Source organism: Pseudophryne corroboree, chromosome 9 (genome assembly GCF_028390025.1).
Source record: "Pseudophryne corroboree isolate aPseCor3 chromosome 9, aPseCor3.hap2, whole genome shotgun sequence".
Taxonomy (NCBI): Eukaryota; Metazoa; Chordata; class Amphibia; order Anura; family Myobatrachidae; genus Pseudophryne; species Pseudophryne corroboree.
Window position 1 is genome coordinate 392629153 of NC_086452.1, and position 25015 is coordinate 392654167.

The following is a 25015-nucleotide window of genomic DNA, read 5'->3' on the forward strand; positions in this document are numbered from 1 at the left end:
TAACACCCGAAATTGGTAATGAAGGTTGCCCACCGCGAACCTCAGGTACTGCTGATGAGACACTGCAATAGGAATATGCAGGTAGGCATCCTGTATGTCCAGGGAGACCATATAGTCCCCAAGTTCCAAGGCCAGAACAATAGAGCGCAGAGTTTCCATACGAAACTTGGAGACTCGCACATACTTGTTCAAGGACTTCAGATTGAGAATGGGCCGCGAGGAACCCTTCGGTTTCGGGACTAGAAACAGCGGTGAATAGTACCCCTTGCCTCTAGAGGCACCTGTACTACCACTCCTGTAGTGTAGTACAGGGAATTTGCTTTTGCCGGATCCAGAGGCACATCTGTCAGGCAAAATCGATGAGGGGGACGATTCTTGAAGAGTACGGTGTAACCTCGAGTGATGACTTCCCTTACCCAGGTATCTGAAGTGGTCTTCAACCATTCCTGGGCAAAACCTAGAAGTAGGCCCACCCACCCTGGGATTCCCCAGAGGGAGGCCCACCCCGTCATGTGGCAGGCTTGTCAGTTTTGGAAGCAGGCTGACGGGCAGCCCAGGCATGCTTCGGTCTGGGCTTTGCAGGTCTGGAAGCACGAGCTTGCTTTGGGTACGCCTGACCTTTTGCTTTACCTGGAGGACGAAAGGAGCTCAGGGAAAGTACTTTTAGCCTTCTGTGTTGAAGGAGCCGTACTAGGTAGGCAAGCTGTTTTAGCAGTAGCCAGATCAGCCACAATCTTATTGAGGTCTTCTCCAAAGAGAATGTCTCCCTTGAAAGGAAGCACCTCCAGGATTTTCTTGGAATCCATATCCACCGACCACGATTTCAACCAAAGGATACGTCTGGCCAAGACGGACGTAGTAGCAGCCTTGGCCGCCAGCACCCCTGCATCGGAGGCCACCTCCTTAAGGTATAGAGAAGCTGTGGTAATATATGAGAGACATTGTCGAGCATGCTCAAAAGCATTAGAAGGCAGCTCCGCCTCTAGCTCCTGAGCCCACGCCTCAACAGCTTCAGCAGCCCATGTCGCTGCAATAGTTGGCCTCTGCACAGCCCCCGTTAGGGTGTAAATCGCTTTCAAACAACCCTCCTCACGTCTATCCGTCGGTTCCTTCAGAAAGGTGACGGTAGTTACCAGCAGAGCAGAGGAAACTACCATGCGCGCTACATGAGAATCTACAGGCGGAGGAGTTTTCCAATTTTTACATAGCTCCGCAGAGAGAGGATAACGAGCCAACAGCCTCTTATTTGGTGTGAATTTTGTCCACGGATTTTCCCAGGATTCCTGACGTATGTCAGCCAGGTGTTGAGAATGAGGTAAAACTTGTTTAACCACCTTCTTATGTGTAAATCTATCTAGCATTTTATAGACAGCCTCAGGCTCAGGATCATCAGACACCTGAAGAATGAGCCTAATTGCCTCAATCAAATCAGGGAAATCCACCAATGACTTCCCTTCCCCATCAGAAACATCTGAGTCAATGTCTGTGGGATCAGTATATGCACCACCCTCCTCAGAGGACGTGTCTGGGACAGCAGTGGATTGGGAGGAGGTAATGGCCTGTTTAGAAGACATCTTAGTCTTAGGCAGGCGAGAGTGACACTTAGATTTAGTCAGTGACCGGTTCAATTGCTGTAACTGAGTGGAGATTTGATCTGCCCATGGCGGATTAATAGCAGGGACCATAAACTGCTGCATTGGCACAGGTGGTCCCACAGAGGGCGCTAATTTAGTTACAAGCGTGTTTAACAGCGTGGAAAAGGTAGCCCAAGGTGGGTCATTTGTTGCCCCGGTGCTACAAACCCACTGGGGGGTAAGGAACCCCCTGAACCTGAACTCTCTGCTGCCAAATTTTCCCCCAACACGTCTGTGTCATCACCACCACACAATGTGGGAGAAGCCCCAGCTCCGTTGCCTCGTGTAGCTGACATAATAATGAGCACAATATTGGGCAACCTGGTACAATTCTTAGCAGCGATATACCTAGCAAGAACTCCCTGTGAAGTGTGACTGTGTAGCACAAACCGGGAATCCAAAAGATACTGTGTATATATATATATATATATATATATATATATATAGTGACTATAAATCACACGGAAAAATACACAGCAAGCGTATCTTGTGAACAAAATCCTATATTATATAGAAAACCTGATACACCTAGCACCCTCAGGTTATGGAATATAGGAATAGCACGCTGAGTGAAATACCCGATACGGCAGCCACGCAGCAGCTACATGCACACACACATATATAGTCACAAGCGTACCATGCAGAAATTATGCACCATGAAACTGCCCTGGACTAGCAATACAAAGTAATGCTCAGTATGGCTATATGTGTCAACAATAGATATAACACAGCACAGTAAATACTGGATGTATATCACAGGGTGTTTGTACCCACACAACCCTGAATGTATGCACTCTTTCTTAACTAACACTGTCCCAGTGACAGGTAGAATGTAAACACCTGTCCTGTAACTGTGCATTTTACAGGACAGGTGTCCTGTAAAATGCACAGCGCTGGCGATCAGGCTGCTTTACAGAGGAGGATTTGCCCCAGCAGTCCCAGGAACAGCGGAGCTCCATTGTGATGGCTGCTGACAGGGAGTGAGGGAGAGATATGCAGCTCCAGGGCGGGGAGATTCACAGAAATGGCGCCCCGGAGCTGGGGGAGGGGCTACAAGTTAGGCCTTCTCCCCTGCTGGCATCCCCACCGGGCGCTTCGGGCCATAAAAAAATGGGGTTTTATAGAGGGAAAAAAACCCCACCTGTGCCCAGTGTCCCTGGTGGCTAGTGGAGCGGCTGCCCAGTAACAGTGTCCATGCCAGCGCGAGCTGCTTCCCACGGCCGCGCCGGATCGCGGTAAACAGCGGCCAAAGAGACCCCTTACCTCCCCCTGTACCTGTGGCCACGTGATCCTGGAGGTCAGCGGTGGGTGTGTGACTAACAGGAAAAACACAGAAGCCTCCGCTGTAGTTACCCGGCAACCAGGGCTCGGGAGTATACAGCGCCGCTGGAGGTGATGGAGCTGCAGCAAAGAATGTTTCTCTGACATCAAACGCAGCCCTTGAAGTCTTAAAATTTTTCTTTTTCTTCTTTCTTCAAATAAAGCTATAAATGGGCTGCAAAAGGCAGCCCCCCTGTTGTATGCCTGCTTACTGCATGGCACCAACTTACAAACTGAGCTCCTGTGCACGGAGGTGGGGTTATAGAGGGGGCGGAGCTGTGTATCTTGGAAACAGTCAAAGCTTTGAGCCTGTTGGTGCCTCGGATCAAGATCCTACTCTACACCGCGATGTTAATCCTTGTGGAGCCCAGTGTACCTCGCAGCAGAACTATTTGTTAAATATTCTTCATAATAAGCATTTTATATTTTAGCATAAACTAAAAAATGTTTTATGTATTCATTGACTGAGTCTCTGTTCTTTATTGCATGTTAATTTCACAGGGTCCACAAATTATTACTGATATGACTGTTACTCTACGTTCCTGCTGGTGCTCCTGACATGCTGTATAGCAGCTAGACAAATATTTTATATACAGAACTATTGAGGAGATGTACCAACCCTTGGAGATAGAGAAAGTGGATATGTCCAAAGCACCCAATCGTCTTCTGTCACTTATCTAGCACAGTACATGAAATGATATCTGTAGTTAGAAGCATCACTTGCTTTGGGCAAACACCCAATTTTATCTCTCTCCGTGGATTGATACATCTCCCGGAAAATGTCATGTCTCCCTTTCACTTAATTAACAACTTAAATTAATAATTAACAACATCTTTGTTTTGGAAACAGGGGAAGAAATTCCCAGTATAAGATACTGTTAATAGGGGTTTCCATCTTTCGATAACTTTCTAATGGCTTGTCAATACCCTCCTGGTACAGTACATTTACTTTGATTTTACATTCACGTTTTTTCCATGCCAGACAGGGGCGGATTGGGAACTTAACGTGGCCCTGGAAAAATATGAAAAGTGGTTTGAGTAAGTCAGTATAAGCGGGGGCCCAAAACAAATTGGGGGTTAGCAAATGGTTAGCATTAGCCACAATGGTAGTGAGCAAGGACAATGCAGCATGGTAGGCAGTCACAGCTCCTGCAGGAGGATTCTGTCACAGGAGGTGGAGATCACACCAGTAGGTGAGGTACTGCACTGGTAGGCAGAGTCATTACACCAGGGTGACAAGTACACACATTTAATCCAACAGCAGGGAATTCCAAAGATTAGCACCGCCGTGGTAAAAGGTCATTATAAAATACAGTAGATCATTCTTACTGGGGTCTCATCCATTGCTAAACATCCACTGGTCTTACATTTTTTTCTTGCGGTGTAAAAGAAAAAATAAATCACAATGCCTCTGTCTACCATTCCAGTGAGAAATATTCAATATATGGAGCATCCCAGTGACCACTATGCAATGCCCATAGCAACCAACCAGGTTCTAGCTAATATTTTATAGAATATATTTGATAAATGATAGCTAGAAGCTCATTGGTTGCTATGGGCAACAAACTCTTTAGAAGGTTTGCTACATCTCTCCCTCGGGCATTGCCACAATGCCCAGCTGTGCACATATCGGGCACTTACGGTAGTGCCCAAATCTCAGGTTCTCTATCGCCCCTCCATGTTGTAATGCCGGTAGGACATAATGTGCCGCTGGAGCTCCTGAACTGGCATGGCCCTGTACGGCTCATATTAGGCCAAAGATAAAAGAAAAAATTAATGTTACAGAACAGTGTTATTAGCTAATAGGGGGAGATATTTGGTTACACATATAGAGCCTGATTTTGAGATTTACATTAATCTCTAATGTTTAATGATCTGCGCATGAGCAGGCACCGCACTACACATGCACAGAACTGGTCCTGCGACATCCTGAGTAACCTCAGGGTTACTAGATGTCCTATGTGCATGCAGATGATCCCGTGATGCCACTTCAGGTGCAGCAGTGCATTACAGAATCCTGGGCTACTTTTTTACTTAATACACCTCATGTTGCTTTTGCATAATTCTGCATAACTGCAGAAGTGCCATCAGCGTCCACCTCTGAATCAGCCCCATACAATAATTATATGGAGACAGGGGCATAACTAGAACTTTGTGGGCCCCAAAGCAACATTTTTAAGGGGCCCCCCAACTCAGGTCTCCAGAGAGAGTATGGCAGCAGGGACATAGAGACAGAGAGAGTGGTGGCAGGGACAGAGAGAGAGGGTGCTGGCAAAGACATAGGGACAGAGATAGACAGCAGGGACTTAGGGACAGAAAGAGGCAGCAGGGGCATAGAAACAGAAAAAAAGGCAGAAGTGACGTAGGGACAGATAGAGAGGCAGCAGGGACATAGAGACAGAGGGACGAAGAAAGAAAGCAGGGATGTAGTAACAGATAGAGGCAGTAGGAACATAGAGACAGAGAGAGTGGCAGTAGGGACACAGAGACAGAGAGAGTGGCAGCAGGGACACAGAGAGAGTGCAGGCAGAGACAGAGAGACAGAGATAGGCAGCTGGGACTTAGGGACAGAAAGAGGCAGCAGTGGCATAGAAACAGAGAGAGGCAGCAAGGACATAGGGACAGAGAGAGGGAGCAGGGACATAGGGACAGAGAGAGATGCAGCAGGGACGTAGGGCCAGATAATGTAGAGAGACAGCAGGGATGTAGGGACAGATAGAGAGGCAGCAGAGACAGATAGAAAGGCAGCAGGGATGTAGGGACAGAGATAGACAACAGAGACGTAGGGACAGATAGAGAGGCAGCAGGGACGTAGGGACAGAGAGAGAGGCAGCAGGGTCGTAGGGACAGAGAGAGAGGTAATTGCAACATGCAATAAAAGAAAAAAACTGAAAAATGTAATAAATGAACAATGGGCCTAATTCAGGTTGGATATCAGTGTGTAATCCAACCGCAAATAATGAGAAAAAGATGCGGGCGCATGCGGGCGGCCGCAGAAAATGCGATTGCCTCTGCCTGTCAATCAGGCAGATGCGGTCGCAGGGCGGGCAACGCTCTGTTTCCAGGGAGGAGACAGAGCGTTGCGGGGGCGGAGGTGGACAAATGGGGGCAGTGCGGCGCAAACAGGGGCGCGACATCACACGCAGCGGCCACGATGGAGAACATGGCGGCGGGACTCCCGCGGGCGCAGCTGAGCTGAGCCGGCAGGAGCCATCCTTAGTTTCTGCTAACAAGCAGAAATTGTGATGCGTTCGCTATTTCTGCTTGTTGAAAGGGGGGAGGCGGCGGTCAGCATGCTGGGCGGCCTTGCCCAGCGATGGGCGGTCCCCAGCATGTGATCCAAAGGATTGCAAATTCTGCTAATTAGCAGAATTTGCAATCTTTACTGAATGAGCCCAATGTCACCAATTCTGCATATATAATAAAGATAAAATTCATATAAAATCCCAAGTTTAAAGGAAGCAATGACCAACCACTTCTGTTGCCATAACAACATGCACGCAGCTATCCCGAATCCGGAAATAGAGTGCCGATCTGTCACCAAGACAGCAGGTGGGGAGGAAATGAAGCAGTCACAGTGCCATCTCCATGGGAAAGGAGACAGAGTGATGGAGATTCCAGAAGCAGTAAAAGATGGTAGCAGATAGATGCCGGGCCGGAACATGTAACCAATATCAAGTCACATCAGTGTTAATAGAAAAACACACTGTTGCCCTGGAGATGGGAACTGTTTACAGTCACATGATTTAGAGGAGATCTTTGATTGGAGAGAGACCAGCCTCTGTATTTTTCAGTTGGGGGAAGTGAAGGGATTGGTTATTATGGGTATATAAGGATTGTTTGGATGGACTAGCAACACTCATTACCTTGAAAAAGACCCAAGAGGGGGTTGAAACGCGTTAGTGGGGATCAGGCGACTGGAGAGTGCTAGGAGGACATTACCATAAGGAGCAGAGTGCCTGCGAGTCTACTCGGGATACCGCATGGTGATATACTGTACAGTACCATCCTCCCTATTACCTTTTGGAACTGATTAAAACCCAGTTCCTAGATTTCTGGTAAGTACTCATTTGCAATCACTGCCTGTCTGATCCCATTCTTGAGTGTTGTATACATGTACCTTTTGACTTATTTTATTGTATGATGTGTGCTTTTTTATCATAAAAAAGGTATTATGATATTCGTATTTTCACTCTTTCTTGCATGTACTGAAAAAAAATGAGACCTCATTGAAAGAGGCATTTGGCACAGTACTGATGAAATTTCTATTGGAAACAATCGAGTATTTTGGATTCTGTGTTTTAAAGGTACAGTACACGTCATAAAGGAAAGTGATTATATTTGATTCTAGCGCCGTCTAAGGAATCACTCACCTTTTACATTTCATTTCTGAAGAGGAAGTATGCCTTTTTGCAGATGACTCAAAGGTATGCAACAGAGTAGACACACCAGGAGGGGTTTCACTTTGTAGGAGGATCTAGGTAGACTGGTCAAGAATGTGGTAACTACAGTTTAATACCAAATCAAGCACTTGAGTCCCAAAAGCATAAAGAATTAACAGCACTATAATGGAAAATACTGAGGAGGATTGGGATCTAGGCCAAATTACCAATGAGGTGAAAGGGACTACATATAAAAATAATAGGCCCATCGTCAGAGCAGTAACTAGACTTACCTCGCGGGGAAGGGACATGACAAAATTGATCCAGAGAAAGCACATGCTATGGTGCCCCTTCCCACATTGTGTGTGTGTGTGTGTGTGTGTGTGTGTGTGTGTGTGTGTGTGTGTGTGTGTGTGTATATTATATATTTTATATATATATATATACCCGAGAGCTCACCGCCATTCAGCCACAATAACCCTCATTAAATAATACATTCCAATATACTGCCACACCCGGGACTCCAAACCACAACCTGCTGCCTCCCAGCCAAACACCCCACCCACAAGGCCACTTGATCCCGCATAAAAACTATGAGATTTCTAACTGTGTGAAGCTACCTGTACCCATAAAAAAATAACCAGAACCATAATCGATCAGATCCATTCAGTGTGCAGCCACACATCCAATCACTTGCAGCCACACACTACATAGATCTGCCCAGCCATAACGCTAATCACCCCTTTAAAAAGTACACGGTAAGCTTCACATAGTTAAAACTCTCTAGCTTGGAATTCTCTAGCTTTTTATGCAAGGGCAGATCACTGAATGAATAGTGTCAACTGCAATGACATAGGCAACGGGTTCGAATCCCGGGCACATCAGCATCCCAAAATGTAATAAAAGACAGTGTGACTGAACAAGGAGCTCAAGTCCGTGAATGCTGTACAACAGACATGCCAAACTCAAAATCCCAACTAGGCCGAATTATTAAGGTCCAAGCCTTGTGTGGCCCGCAAGAAAGAGATATTATCTATCTATCTATCTATCTATCTATCTATCTATCTATCTATCTATCTATCTATCTATCTATCTATCTCTATCAGGTCGAGTATCCCTTATCCAAAATGCTTTGGACCAGGAGCATTTTGGATAATGGTTTATTCCGTTTTTCAGAATATTTAACATTTTTTGCCCCCACTATAATGTCAGATACAAGTAATGCCCCTGCCATCCTCACCCATTCACCTTCCCCCTCACACAGTCAACTGCCCCTGCTATCAGCAATCTGTATCACTGCCGAAGTTGCCAGTAACACCACTGGGTTTCCAGGAGCAGGGTTGGTCGATATAAGAGGCCCGGCAGGTGAGCAGAGCCGCACCGTGCTGCATGTGAGATGCTGGGCGGGAGGTGATGGAGTCGCTCCCCTGCTCGCTGCTCTTGCTGGCCATGCTGTGTGTGTTGGGGGCCATGCTGCTGGCCTGTGCCGGGAGCCTCCTCCTCAGCCTGCTGTCCCTGCTCAAGCCCACTCCCCTCCTCGCTCTCTGCTGCTGTCCGTAGTCTGTTCCTGCCCACAGTGCTGCTGCTGCTGGAGGGTGGCGGGTGCCAAGCTGGCCCCTGGTCATCCTACGAAGCTCAGACGACGTGGGCTACATCCTGGAGAGGAGGCAGGAGCTGGGCGAGCACCGCTAACTTGGTCAGAATTCTGGCTCAATTCCCTGCCAGCGGGCCACATAAGGACCCCTAGCCAGGGTTCGTAAAAGGATGCGGTAGGTGCCGCATGTGGCCCGTGGGCCGCGAGTTTAACACCCCTGCTGCATAGGTATTAGCAACAGAAGGGGTGGGGGTAGGAGACAGGGACGGTCAGGAGATGCTGGGTTTCAGAAAGTGGAGAAGCTGCAAGTGAAAGTAATTAAAACAAATAATTGACCAGTGCTGCCAAGAGCGCCCCCTATCCTGCAGCGCTATGTGCGGTGCCCCCTCCGCACATACCTAGTTACGGCCCTGGCTCCAGCCCTATGTAGGTGTAAAAGAAACAGGCGTATTTACATACACACACAACATCCCTATTGTGTTTTTTTTTCCGGAAAGCGCAGTACGTTCATCTCAATATGACCATATGCCATAGGTGCGTAGAATGGCCACGTCGCTCTCCTTTAAATCTTATGAGAACATAAATATCCCTACTGAATGCTTGCAGTTTGCGATCCCTTCTATTTAGAAAGCCTGGGATTATATATGAAGGCTGTTCGTACACAGACTGTGTGTATATAAATCACAAGTCAATAGTATGTGAAAACAATCAATGTTAATTTGCTGTACAGCAGTATACGGCACAGTGCCACAGTTTAAATACAAAGTAAATTTCGTATCATTGATAATGGAATTATAGACAAATGTGCCTTAACTTAAATCTAATCCAGGTAAAGGATGTGGTTTCCAGCCAGCTAACTCAGAGAACACATTTTTATGGCAGCGATCTGAGGCTTCCTTGTGAATGTCAATAATTCATTATAAATATAGCAAGGACTATTTCTTATTTGCTTATTGAGCTGGAACAGCTGGAAACTAATAAATCATAAAGCTGTTAGCATGTTTAGTTTGGACTTATGTAGCATTAATAAAAAAGTAAAAAAAAAAAAAAATACACTACACAAATGGCAGCTAGAATGAGCATATTCCGAGCGATAGCTGCTTGCTACTCACAAACATCCTGAAGCACATTCCACTTACAGAAAGACCTCACATTTTAATATTCCAGAGACCCTGGGACAGCCACCTACTGAATCTGTATATTCCTCACAAGACAGCAAAAACATCTACAAAAGTCTCCTTCTAGTAAAACCGCTCACTGCCTGCCTTACAACTTACTGTGATAGCACATGACATTTTTAAGGGTTGGGTATGGGTGACCGGCGTCTGGGATCCCAACAGTCACCATACCGACACTGAAATCCCGAGGTTGAGAATGACAGCGCGCGCGTGGGGGGTGGGGGGGGGAGTGGGGTGACGACAGGAGACGAGTGGAAAGTAGCCCCTTACGAGCTCACTGCACTTGCCACAGGTTATATTCGAACCTTACGGGTGTCATGGAATAGTCCCTTTTGGTCGGCATGCCGACCGTTGGGCTGTTAACTGGTCAGGATCCTGGCGTCGGTATAGTGACCGGCGGTCACATAGCCGCGTCCCATTTGTAACCCTGATGGAGACTCCTGAGAAAGGATCTCAGAATGTTATCAGACTGGAGTCACCGGTGACCTGTGAAACGTCTGACACCCAAATATTACATGTTTGACCACACTGGCGCTAAGAAGCCTGGGAAATCAATTTGTTTCTGGCAATGAACGTTAACCTTATTATTATTTTTCTATAATTATTTTTTTTTTCTTTGCTTCACAGAAATTTTACACAGCGCGGTACACTGCCCTGAGCAGAAAATTAAGTTTTTGGTATCTGGCTAAGAAACGAAGCGACTTATAAGAAACTTAAACTATAATTGAGAAAACATCAGCAATTGCTCATACATAAAGCTCGCAGACACAACACATGAACCAGGGTCTCCATAAAGTCTCTCGATACCATAGCCGTGTTATGTACATTTTTCCCCCTGTATGTTCTCTGTCTTGCATTCTCCTTGAACTGACCAAACGTCCTTGAGGTCTGTCCATTTACCTCCACCTAAAATTATGTTGCACAGGGTAAGAATTAACAGTTCTTTTTGTAAGTATATCTAGAGTAACTGTCCTTTGTCAGTAAAGTAATATGTGAAAGAGAAGGAAGAGACAGATACAGCTGAAGTATGATTCTTACCCACCTTCTTTCCCAGCTGGGCCCATTCATTGATCATGTATGTATTTATTTAAAATATTATTTGTGAACAAATACACTTTGGACAGCCTTACCGTTGCCAATATAGCCTTGAGAGGAATAGGAAGTGCATTACAAAAGGCTTTCTGATTTAACACACAAAGGCCCCCATTTATCAAGCCTTGGAGAGTGATAAATAGCACAGTGATAAAGCACCAGCCAATCATCTCCTAACTTACATGTTACAGGCTTTGTTCGAAAAAAAAATTACAGTTAGGAGCTGGTTGGTTGGTACTTTATCACTGTGCTATTTTTCACTCTCCATGGCTTGATAAATATGGGCCAAAGTTCAAGAAGAAAACGTATAGTATATTGAAGTAATTTGCTCTAGGTCCTGCATCTTTGATGCCAGTTTGGACATGTATTATTACTAGTGTTGTTATACTACTTTTTTTCTTACTGATTGTAGAGCAACATTTTCCTGCACTATAGCCAGTTTTTGGCTGTGGCTGTCCTTGTAAAGGCTAATGGTACTTTGTAAGTTTTTTAAGGTTTAAATATGTTTTTTCACTTGCACATTTTGGCTACTTTCAGCAATTATGCCAATAAACAGCTGGGCCCATTTTATCCAAGAGCCAATAACTCCTTCAAGTTCCACCTTGTAATGTTATTCTTTTCAGCCTAATAGTCATTTCAGCATTTTTTTCATAGTAGAGACCAATAAAAAAACAATTACTTAATCTGTCACAATTTGTTAGAGCAGATTCACAATATAGCCTGTGATTAATGAGGGCGCTGTAGTCCACGAATGAGCGTACCTCTGTCTGAAGGATGGCAGCCCTCTGTTCTTTGGCAGTAAGAGATTCCTTAAGTACTTCAATGTGTTGCTTGCAGTCTGAGTTCTGATTGCCAAGAGTTTCCAACTTGGTTTGTAAGGCAAGAAGTTCAGATTCCTTCTTTGACAGCTCCAGCTTCAACTGGTCAATCTTTAAAATGATAATAATTTAGAACAATTAATTATAGACATTTTAAAACAATGAAAAAATAAGAACATTTACCATAAGTCTGGGAAAAGGAGGGCAGAGAGACCAGAGGGTGACAAATATCTGACCCCAGGACTGAAAACTGCTGCAGAGCTGAGCACCAATCCACAATTGTTGTGAGGAGCCTGTCGTGAAATTTGAATCTACCAATCATAAAACCAACCTATAGTATCAGTAATTATTATAATCATTAGGGGGCGTCAGAGTCCTTTATATTAAATCAAATATATATTTAACATCAAATAATTTGTAGATTATACTTGGGCAGGGTTTATGCATCCATGCATGTGGATATATTTATTTTGCATTTACAATGAGAGAACTTTAATTTAAAAAAAAAGGAAGAGTGGAATGGAGTCCCTATTGCCCATTTACACAAAGAGGCTTTTTGTTTGTTTTATGGTTTTTTTTGTTTACTTTACAGTATGTCCACAAAGCGCAAAGAATTGTAGTTAGCGTGTTAGCACTAATACAACTAAACACAATGCATAAATTAGGTTGTGCAGTATTTCTGAAAATGGAATTAATGAAACAGATTTTAACATTTGAAAGCCAGGGGTTTTTACTTCGTAGACTATTAATAATGTAGTCTAATCCAGTAACAGGCAACAGGTGGATCTAAGGCCGCCTGCACCAACTAAGCCTTCATCTGTGCCCTCTAGCCCCTTCCTCCTTTATGCCTATCAGTCCATTTCGATGCTCTATGCCCTGGGGAACCCAGTTCGAATGTTATGCTGTATACTCCATCGAGCTTCAACTGCAGAATACGAACAGGGGAAGAGGAAGCATGGTGGGCCATGAAGCAGTAATAAGCAGGAACTTGCTATATTATTTGCAGACTTCCACATGAAGTAACCACGCAAGAGAAGGGACAGAACGTGTAGTCCGCACCACGTGTTCTCCATCCTTCTCCAGAGAAGAAGAATACATGGTTTCTGCTTACTTCATTAAAGGTAAGCAAAATTTAGGCATGACACCTTATGTACAGATGTGTCTTCATACATCTAGCCTCCATACGCTACGCAGCGGGAGATGCCTGGCGTGAGCAGAGAGGTCCTGTGTAACTCCTCTAACGTTGGGCGCCTTTTTGATGAAAATGTGTCACAACACAATGCAACTAGGGGGATCAGTACGAAATCCCACTGGACGGGATGCATCGTAGCACTTCCTATGCGGAGACTCAGTCACACACAGATATACAAGTATCACATATATAATTAAAAGGGGCTGTTTGCTGTGACTGCAGCCAAGATGTATGAGGACTGTACTGCAAACAGGTTGCTTATTTTTGGTCCCACGTAAAAATGGCACACATTAAAAACAAGCATAACAGAATGACGGAAGAAAAACTCAGCAAAATCTTGTGGGACATGGTCAACCAGAAGTCCTTTGTTTGGCATATCTTAATTAGCTTTGATTAGATGAAGTTTTACGCTATTATGAGATTAAGGCTAATACGCAGCTCTTTTGCAGTAAATTACCTCTTTACAAATCATTCTCTTAGTATTACCACCTGTTTGATGCCAACACTTTATTGTCTATCACAATCCTTTATAGAAGTGAACAGATCTGTATGGCTCTGGGCCTAATTCAGACATGACCACAAAAGCAAAATCTGTCTCTAATGGGCAAAACCATGTGCACTGCAGGTGAGGCAGATATAACATGTGCAGAGAGAGTTAGATTTGGGTGGGTTATATTGTTTCTGAGCAGAATAAATACTGGCTGCTTTATTTTTACACTGCAATTTATGTTCAGTTTGAACAAACCCCACCCAAATCTAACTCTCTCTGCACATGTTACATCTGCCCCACCTGCACTGCAACATGGTTTTGCCCATTAGAGAAAAATGTTGCTGTTGCGATCAGGTCTGAATTAGGCCCTCTGTCCAGTGCTCGCATATCTACAAACAATTAACCTCTGGAGTTTGGGAATACGTATATACTAAACAGTGGGTTTTCAAAACAGCGAATTATCAGTGGCTTTGGCCTCTGAATTTAAAACGGCAACAGCAATAAATGTGAAACAAGCCTAATTTAGCATTCACTACTACCGTTGTTTTAAATTCAGCAGCTTGACAGCCGTTTAGTAAATACATCCCTAGACGTTATTCTTGAAACCAAGAGCACAACCAGCACCCGGTCTATTTACACCAGTAAATCCAAACCACAAATGACTTTTCATTTTAGGCGATGATCACAAATACTGTATGTGAGAATGTATACAGGTTGAGTATCCCATATCCAAATATTCCAAAATACGGATTTTTTTGAGTGAGAGTGAGATAGTGAAACCTTTGGTTTCTGATGGCTCAGTGTACACAAACCTTGTTTAATACACAAAGTTATTAAAAATATTGTATTATAAGACCTTCAGGCCGTGTGTATAAGGTGTATATGAAACATAAATTAATTCTGTGAATGTGTACACACTTTTTTTAATGCAAAAAGTTATTAAGAATATTGGCGAAAATTACCTTCCTGGTGTGTGTATATGGTGTATATGAAACATAAATTTATTCTGTGCTTAGACTTAGGTCCCATCACTATGATATCTCATTATGGTATGCAATTATTCCAAAATACAGAAAAATCCAATATCCAAAATACTTCTGGTCCCAAGTATTTTGAATAAGGGATACTCAACCTGTTCTATTGTATAATACCCGCTGTATAGACCAAAATAAGATTGCTGGATTGTGCAAGGTTGAGAGTTTTGGCTACTCACAAGCCATCCACAAGTCACTCAGTTTTTAGATGCTGGATGAGGACAGTGATTACTCTTCATAATTATATTTACTTTTTTTAATTGAAATCCCACATGCTTATCACTCACACTTCATCTCATCTCAGGAACAAAAATCACTGAGTTCTGGAGACAACATCAAGAGAAAAATGTTGGCCATGCGGTCCTTTGTGATCAAATTGCACATCTTACCTTGCCAGAAATGTTTGTATACTAGGACAAAAGCATTTTTTTACTTTTCGGATAAAACAGAATAAACATTTAACAGATGGAAATGAAGCAACAGCTTTGTATCACAATAAAAGGATACAAAAAACGACAAATTCAGCTACGCAATGTACACAGAAACTACAAAAATACATTAGGTCAATGTTTAGACTGTAAATAGCAAGTTGATTTCCATTTAAGCATACATCTGATGGCCATGTTTCTTTCTTATACTCCTGTAAATCATTATCTCTTTTTCAAAATCTCCTTGGAGAGAAAACAGGTATGGCCAACAGACATAGATTCACACCAAAAACCAAAACAAAATGACGGATGGAATCCTCCCTGCAGAATTGCACATTGTATATAAAGCTTGTGTACAATGGTCATTTCGAAGTCCCAATTAAGTGACTTATTTGTTTGGCTTAGTCTATAATATTATTTTTTTTACTCTTATACTGAAATGTAAATGATTATTTATTAAGCTCGTTGGGGGGAATTCAATTAGCCATGGGACTTGCCGCTGGCTTTTAACTCCAAGCTATTTAATTACTGTCCGGGCATAAATGATTAGAGAGAGAGGGGCATTACTGATGGGAGACAAAGGGGAAGGTGAAGTAGAATATTAAATAGAAGAGAAAGCTCAAAGGTGCCATCAAAAGCCTTCCTCGTCATTGCAGCATGAGCCATGTGACTGGGATTACCATGGAAATCACCATCTAATTGTCTTTTTGGAAAAATGACGGAGGAATTCACACTGCAGAAATGCGCTGTGTCTGTTCCAGTCTCACATCTATGAAAAGCATATGTAAAATGGACATTGTGAAGTATCAATGAAGTGTCCTATTTGTCTGACATAGCTTATAATAACGAGCTTTTATGGTAAGAACTTACCTTTGTTAAAACTCTTTCTGCGAGGTACACTGGGCTCCACAAGTATTGGACAATGGGGTGTAGAATAGGATCTTGATCCGATGAACCAACAGGCTAAAAGCTTTGACTGTTACCAAAATGCACAGCGCCGCCTCCTATATCACCCCGCCTCCCAGCACAGGAGCACAGTTTTTAGTTAACCAGCCCAATGCAGTAGCAGGAAAAGAGACGACAACAGTTAGTAGCCACATACACCACACTCTCACGACAAGAGAAGTGTCAGCGGCTAATGCCATACCAACCCAAAGAAGCTAAGTGCATCAGGGTGGGCGCCTTGTGGAGCCCAGTGTACCTTGCAGAAAGAGTTTTAACAAAGGTAAGTTCTTACCATAAAACTCGTTTTCTGCTGCGGGGTACACTGGACTCCACAAGGATTGGACAATGGGGATGTCCTATAGCAGTTCCTTATGGGAGGGGACGGACAGTAGCAGGCACAAGAACCCGGCGTCCAAAGGAAGCATCCTGGGAAGCGGCAGTATCGAAGGCATATAACCTTATGAACGTGTTCCCGGAAGACCACGTAGCCGCCTTGCACAATTGTTCAAGGGTCGCACCACACTGGGCCGCCCAAGACGGTCCAACATACCGAGTAGAATGGGCCTTAATATGAACAGGAGCAGAGAGACCAGCCTTCACATAAGCATGTTCAATCACCATTCTAATCCATCTGGCCTGGGTCTGCTTGTGAGCAGGCCAGCCACGTTTGTAAAATCCTAACAAAACAAAGAGAGAATCAGATTTTCGGATAGAAGCAGTTCTGTTCACATAGATACAGAGAGCCCGTACCACATCCAAAGGCCGCTCTTTGGGAGACAAATCAGGAGAGACAAAGGCCGGAACCACAATCTCCTGATTAAGGTGAAACGAAGAAACCACCTTCGGTAAATATCCGGGACGGGTCCTAAGAACCGCCCGATCACGGTGAAAAATCAGATATGGGGAACTACAAGACAAGGCACCCAGATCCGACACTCTTCTAGCAGAGGCAATAGCCAGCAAGAACACCACCTTAAGGGAAAGCCACTTAAGGTCAGCTAAATTAAGGGGTTCAAACGGAGGCTCCTTTAACGCCTCCAAAACCACAGACAAGTCCCAAGGAGCCACAGGCGGGACATAGGGAGGTTGGATACGCAACACACCCTGAGTGAAAGTATGAACATCAGGCAAAGTCGCAATTTTTCTCTGAAACCACACCGACAAGGCAGAAATATGAACCTTTAGGGAGGCCAGACGCAGGCCCAACTCTAGGCCTTGCTGCAGAAAAGCCAAAAGCTTGACTGTACTAAACTTGGAAGAGTCATAATTGTTAGATGCGCACCAAACAAAGTAGGAATGCCAGACCCTATGGTAAATCCGAGCAGAAGCCGGTTTCCGGGCCTGCAACATAGTTTTAATGACCTCTTCAGAAAAACCCTTAGCCCTCAAGACGGAAGCTTCAAGAGCCACGCCGTCAAAGACAGCCGGGCTAGGTCCTGGTAGACACAGGGGCCCTGAACGAGGTGGTCTGGGCGTTGTGGAAGTAGAATTGAACGCTCTGACGATAGGCCCTGCAGGTCTGAGAACCAGTGCCGTCTGGGCCACGCTGGAGCTATGAGAAGCAGATTTCCTTTTTCTTGCTTGAACTTCTGAATTACCCTGGGCAGGAGCGACACCGGAGGGAACACATACGGCAGCCGAAACCTCCACGGCACCGCCAGCGCATCCACGTATGCTGCTTGAGGATCCCTTGTCCTTACTCAGAAGACCGGAACCTTGTGATTGTGTCGAGACGCCATCAGATCCACGTCTGGAAGACCCCACTTTTCCACGAGGAGTTGAAACACTTCTGGATGGAGGCCCCACTCGCCAGCATGCACGTCCTGACGACTGATAAAGTCCGCTTCCCAATTCAGGACTCCCGGAATGAATAGTGCAGATATGGCCGGTAGATGGCGTTCCGCCCAACGTAGAATCCGTGAGACTTCCTTCATTGCCAAACGGCTTCGAGTGCCGCCTTGATGATTTATGTAAGCCACTGTGGTGGCGTTGTCCGACTGTACTTGAACATGACGGTTCTGAATGAAATACTGGGCCAGGTTCAACGCATTCAAGACCGCCCGCAATTCCAGAATGTTGATCGAGAGGAGAGATTCCTCCTTGGTCCACCGACCCTGAAGGGAGTGTTGCTCCAGCACCGCGCTCCAACCTCTTAGACTGGCATCTGTCGTCAACAGGACCCAGTTGGATATCCAGAAGGGACGACCCCTGCACAATTGTTGGTCCCGGAGCCACCAGTGTAGCGACAGACGGACCTCCAAAGTCGAGAAGATCATTTGAGACCTGATCCGGTGAGGCAGGCCGTCCCACTTGGCTAGAATCAGCCTCTGGAGGGGCGAGAATGTAATTGAGCGAATGCTGATACCATGAGGCCCAGCACCTGCATTGCCGAATGTATCGACACTTGCGGACGAGAAAGGAAGCAACGAATCATGTCCTGAATCTTCTTCCTGAGACAAGAACAACCTCTGGTTGTGAGTGTCCAACAACGTTCCCAGGTGCACCATGCTCTGAGCAGGGACCAGGGAGGATTTCTTTCAGTTGATGAGCCATCCGTGGGCTTGTAGAAACCGGACCGTCATATCCAGATGACGCAGGAGAAGATCTGGGGAATTTGCCAGGATTAACAAGTCGTCCAGATACGGCAGTATCCTGACCCCTTGACAGCGGAGTACCACCGTCATCACCGCCAGAACTTTGGTGAAGACTCGCGGAGCCGTTGTTAAACCAAAAAGTAATGCCCGAAACTGGTAATGTAGGTTGCCAATAGCGAACCTCAGGTATTGTTGATGTGACACTGCTACAGGAATATGCAGGTAAGCATCCTGTATGTCCATGGAGACCATGTAGTCCCCAGGTTCCAAGGCCAGAACTATAGAGCGAAGGGTTTCCATACGGAACTTGGAAATCTTCACAAACCTGTTCAATGCCTTGAGGTTGAGAATGGGCCGGGAGGACGCATTCGGTTTCGGGACTAGAAACAGCGGAGAATAGTACCCCCGGCCGCCCCTCTGAGCAAGAGGCACCTGTACGACGACTCCTGTATCCAGGAGGGTCTGTACCACCGAGTGTAGAGTTTTTGCCTTTGTCTGGTCCAAAGGGACGTCTGTCTGGCAAAATCGATGAGGGGGTCGGTATTTGAAGGCTATGGCGTAACCTCGTGTGACGACTTCCCGTACCCAGGCATCTGAAGTGGTCTTCAACCATTCCTGGGTATACCCTAGAAGCCGGCCCCACACCCTGGGATCCCCCAGGGGGAGGCCCGCCCCATTATGCGGCAGGCTTATCGGTCTTGGCAGCTAGCTGACGGGCAGCCCAGGCTCTTTTGGGCTTCGGCTTACCAGGTTTGGAAGTGCGGGCCTGCTTATGGTACGCCTGACCTTTTGCTTTACCTGAAGGGCAAAAGGGGCGAAAGGACGTACCTTTAGCTTTCGACACAGAAGGAGCGGTATTAGGCAGACAGGCAGTTATGGCAGTAGCCAAGTCAGCCACTATCTTATTTAAATCCTCCCCAAACAGAATATCTCCCTTGAAAGGGAGTACCTCAAGGGTTTTTCTAGAGTCCAGATCCACAGACCAGGATCTCAGCCACAATATCCGGCGAGCCAGGACTGACGTAGTAGAGGCCTTGGCTGCTAGGATACCGGCATCAGAAGCCGCCTCTTTAATATATCGAGAAGCTGTGACAATATATGACAAGCATTGTCTAGAATGGTCAGAGGAGATTTCAGCTTCTAACTCCAAGGCCCATGCTTCAATAGCCTCTGCAGCCCATGTAGCAGCAATAGTGGGCCTTTGTGCAGCACCCGTGAGGGTGTAAATCGCTTTCAGACAACCCTCCACACGTTTATCCGTAGGCTCTTTTAGAGACGTGACGGTAGTGACAGGTAGAGCTGAGGAAACCACCATTCTAGCCACATGTGAGCCCACTGGAGGAGGTGTTTTCCAATTCTTAGACAGTTCTGGCGCGAGGGAATAGCGAGCCAGCATCTTCTTTTGAGGCACAAACTTTGTACCCGGGTTTTCCCAGGGTTCCTGACGTATATCCACTAGGTGATCAGAGTGAGGTATAACTTGTTTAACAACCTTCTGACGCTTGAACCTATCTGGTTTCTTAGGAGGGACGGATGGCTCGGGATCATCCGCAATCTGCAGAATTAACTTAATAGCCTCCGAAAGATCAGGAACATCCACATGTGAAATACCCTCCCCTTCAGCCGTATCTGAGTCAGAACCTGTGGGGTCAGTATATGTGCCATCTTCATCAGACGAGGTGTCAGTGACGGCAGTGGATTGTGAGACAAGCGCTCGCTTAGAGGACCTCTTGGACTTTTTAGTAGTCAAGGACTGGTTCAACTTCTTTAATTGAGCAGATAAATCGTCCGCCCACGGCAGGTTAGCTACAGGGACCACATACGGTTGTACCGGCATTGGGGGTCCCATAAGGGGTGTTAGTTTATGAACTAGCGTATGCAGAAGTGTGGAAAAAGCGGCCCACGGTGGGTCAGTGTGTGCCTCCGCTGCCACAGTCCCACTGGGAGGCAAGGAGACCCCAGAACCAGAGCCCACAGCTGCTATATTCTCCTCATATGGCCCCGTGGCGTCAGCAACACCGGCAGTGTGTTCAGCCCCAGAACCGTTACCCTCAGAAGCAGACATGATATAACTTGCAGTATGAGGTTAACACAGTACAATTATCAGCAGCACTATACCTCTAAACCCAAACCCCTGCGCAGTGTAGTCAGCACTAGCAGAGATAAGGGAGAGATATGGTGACTAAATCACAGAGAAAAATACGTTATACAGTATATCTTTGTGAAAATCCTATATTAGATAACACCTAACGCACCAAGCCCCCTCAGGTTATGGAATATAGGGATAGCAGGTTGAGTGAAAAACACGAAATGGACACCACTCAGCTATCAAATGCACACACAGAAAGTCACAGTTTGTACAATGCAGAGGTTATTACTGACAATAATACTGCACTGGACTAGCTTACACAGCTATATAACAAAAGATATAACAGTACACAGTAAGAACTGGATGTATATCACAGGGTAATTGTGCTATAAAACCCTGACTAAATGCACTCTTTCTTAACTATCACTGTCTAAAAAGGCAGGTAGAATACTTAAGTGTCATGTAAAGGCACAGCGCTGACAACCAGGCGGCTTTACATAGGAGGATTTGCCCAAGCAGTCCCAGGAACAGTGAGCTGAGGGATAATGGAGCCGCAGACACTGACAGGGAGTGAGGAAAAGACAGATATGCAGCTCCAGGGCAGGAACACTTGCTAGAAATGGCGCCCTGGGGCCGGGGGAGGGACTTCAGGTCTAAGCCTTATCCCCTCAGCTGGCAAAACCACCGGGTACTGTGGGCGATATAAGAATTGGTTTAGAGAGAAAACCTGACCTGCGCCCATGCCCTGGTGATTTAGTGGGATCGCCTGTACTGCCACAGTGTCCACCGCCAGCGCGCGCGGCCCGCCTCCCACTGACCGCGCCGGATCGCGATAAAGACAGAGTCCCGCAAGCGGGACCCACTTACCACCTCCCGAAGCGCGGCCACGCGATCCTGGAGAGCCCCAGCCGTGTGTGTCTAACGTGAAGAAAACCGCAGCCTCCGCTGTAGGTACCCGGCAACCAGGGCTCGGGAGTGTACAGCGCCGCTGGGGAGAGCTGGAGCTGCAGCAGTGAATGTCACAAGACATTTACCACCGCTGCTGCCCTTGAAGTCTTCACTTTTTACCTCATAAAAAGCTTTTCTTAGGGCTGCTTGGAGCAGCCCCTTTGTTAAGTTCCTGCTTACTGCAGCACCAACTTACAAAACTGAGCTCCTGTGCTGGGAGGCGGGGTGATATAGGAGGCGGCGCTGTGCATTTTTGGAACAGTCAAAGCTTTGAGCCTGTTGGTGCCTCAGATCAAGATCCTATTCTACACCCCATTGTCCAATCCTTGTGGAGCCCAGTGTACCCCGCAGCAGAAACTTTTTTTTTTTTTTATCATACATTGAAATAATTGTAGTCACACATTGGTGTCTCTTTGATTAAATGTAGTTTTACATTTCATTCATGGGGGGAGTTCAATTAGTCGCGGGACTTACCGCAGCTTTAGCTCACAGGTTAAGAGCCCGGAGCTATTCAATTACAGCCCGCACATTACTGATAGGCGAGAGAGGGGAAAGGGGAGAAATTTCAAAAGAAGACCAAGCTCAAAGCCTCTTTGCTCACTACATAAACCCAGGGTTACCATGGAAATCACCATCTAATTTTCTTTTTGGGATGAAAATTTCATGCACAATCCATATGTACAACTCAGAACAGGTCGCACACTCTCCGTTGCCACCCAGTTACTACCCCGCATGGCGCATTCTGCCATCAGTGAGAAGTGACTACGTGCGTACAAATCACTTGTAGTTGCTGTGTGTTGCATATGTTGTCTGAGGCCCAAGCTCAGGTTGCAAAAAATTGCGAGATGCAGCCCCAGTCAGATTTGGACAAGAATCAGGCCCAATGTTGCTACATATGTGTTAGAGGTGTACTTATCATAGAGCTGCAATAATTAACATCCTGTCTTGCTGTTTGTTGCATTGATACAGAATATTTTACTGAAGCTATTTAGCATGACTGGGCTGCTCTGGGAACCATAGCAGTAACCCAACTTAACAGCGAGTTTTCCCACTTTACTGGCAGCTTAATACTACCGGCGAAGGGTTAAAATTATATAGGTACAGTAACCTCCTGCTGAGATGGAGTTAGCATGATGTGGCAGGAGGCATCTAGAGGAAAGGACTGACGAAGTCATAAAGCAGGAAGGAGTTGGGGGTTGTAGATCTGGAGGGCCACATGCAGCCTAAGATCTGCCTCTTACCCATCACTGATCTAGATAAAACTCAGAGACCCAAGGGTGACAAGAAACAGTAACACCATTGCTGAAACAGATCTTTATATGTGTTCTAGATCCCTGCAGCATATAAAGGTGACATGTCTAATTTAACTACTGTAGTTTTAAGTCATCCATGGAATGGAGCAAGTAATAATGAAGTTTGCTTTTGTAAAGGATTATTTCTATCTCTAACTCTGCTAGAAGATTTAAAAAATTTACTTCCGAATGAACTGCACTATCAAGTGAACATGCTACAGATATCTCACCTTGCTTTTCATAAACTTTGAATGACTTTTATAAACTTCCATTTGTTTGATTTCCTCTTCCCTGTCTTCTGTGTTCAGGACGCCATTTGTTTTTATGATTTGGATTTCGTCTTCAAGGTCTCGAAGGTTTCTTTCAAGGGAAGCGATTTTGGTATCCTGTTTGAAAATGGAAATATTATTTGTGTAAATGATGGTACAGGAGGAAAGTATGCAGCACTGGAAACCTAGTAAGGTTGGATTAAGATGATTAGAAGGAGATATGAGAAGCAGTGTCAGTAAATTAGCCTGTCATATACATCACACAGTACATGCCATGCAGATCTACAGTAAGAGAAGCTTAACAGTCTCCTAAATATTCCAAGTAGTGTGAATACACTGGGGAAAGTACAGTATTAAGAGGGTATAGTAAGTGCATGACCCACCGCAAGACATTCTCCCATTTCCGTTTTTATTCCATTAAATATGTCAATGCATAATATCACAATACGGTGCATATCTGTTAGAAGAATTTGTACAATATAACACTATGACACTAGGGGCCAGATATAATGCAGTGCGAGACAGCCGGATCTCCGAGATACCAGCCGAACTCATACGTGTTTTTTAAAGCGGCAATCATTTTCAAGGCAAAACCAACCTGGTTTTGCCTTGCAAATGATTGCCGCTTTAAAAAATAAAAAAGTACGAGTTCGGTTTGCTTTGTAAATGATGTCCAAGTTAGGCCGTAATCTCAGAGCTCCGGCCGTCTCGCATTACATCTGGCCCTATATTTTTAAGTGTCAAGCTTGTGTTCCATCTTTATTTAAAAAGCAATGGTACCCAATCAGTACCTAAGTATAAAACAATGATAACTTTATTTTTAATAATACCTTGCTGTCCAAACCCAATAAAACCTTCCCTTTCCTCTCTGTAAGCAGACAGCAAAAATTATGTTCTACATATTTAGGCCTAGAATATTTGTAAAGGGGACAGGATGTCTCAGTGTGAATAGACCATCTACCCCTGTCTAATCGGATCTGTTGACGTAGCTCAGAGAGGTGAATGTGATGCAAATTATAACTACTGGAACTAGGAAGTTCAATAAATGATAGTCACTTTGTAATCTGGAAAGTTGTTGCAGATAGTACTGTATACTAAAGGTCAGTAATTCTACATAATATTTACTAAACAGACTAGAAACATTATCACACTTTAGCACAGAAGGAACTCAGCATGCGATAGTAATAATTTGATGGAGTTCTCCCACAGTTTAGTACAGAGTTAATAAGAAGGAAAGGATTAGCGACCATGCCACACACAAAATGTTTGCTATTAGTATATTATAGAGAAATCACAGCAACCAAAAGATGATGTTCAGCTGTATAAACACACAGATTGTCGGTAGAGCGCATCGAATAAATATATGCGGGAAAGTACAAGGCTAGAAAAACAGATACCAGTATATGCTGAAGGGCCGAGATGTTTACTGCAAGCAACGTCCGTGGCAAACCAAACACTCATCCAAGTGATAGTGGAGTCACTGTAGAGACACACACTGCACACTGCATCACACACACTTTACTATTCCTGAGATGTAGGAATGTATTCGGGAAAAATATCAATATAGACTATTGTACACCGTATCATAGAGTGTGTAAATATGAGCAGATACAGCCATTGGTTAGCTCATCAGGAAATGGGATTAGTTCCAGATAATACAGTATGGTGCTAACGGATGTGTGGTATAGTCACACATGCCTATTATTCCACTGACAG

The 25015-nt window shown here is 45.1% G+C and overlaps 1 protein-coding gene across 14 annotated transcripts in view; it reads right to left on the minus strand.

The window, feature by feature from the left end:
• Window positions 1–25015, minus strand: part of ERC2 (ELKS/RAB6-interacting/CAST family member 2) — a 2157515-nt gene that overhangs the window by 1609193 nt on the left and 523307 nt on the right. For all 14 annotated transcript variants that reach the window (XR_010186954.1, XR_010186951.1, XR_010186955.1 and 11 more), the window contains 2 exons: window positions 23261–23416; window positions 11962–12129 (listed from right to left, as the gene is read on the minus strand). Coding sequence is in view for 4 of the 14 variants with exons in the window: in XM_063940841.1 (XP_063796911.1) it covers window positions 11962–12129; window positions 23261–23416 (324 nt within the window). In the remaining 10 variants the exon portion in view is untranslated. The remainder of the gene's footprint in view (window positions 1–11961; window positions 12130–23260; window positions 23417–25015) is intronic.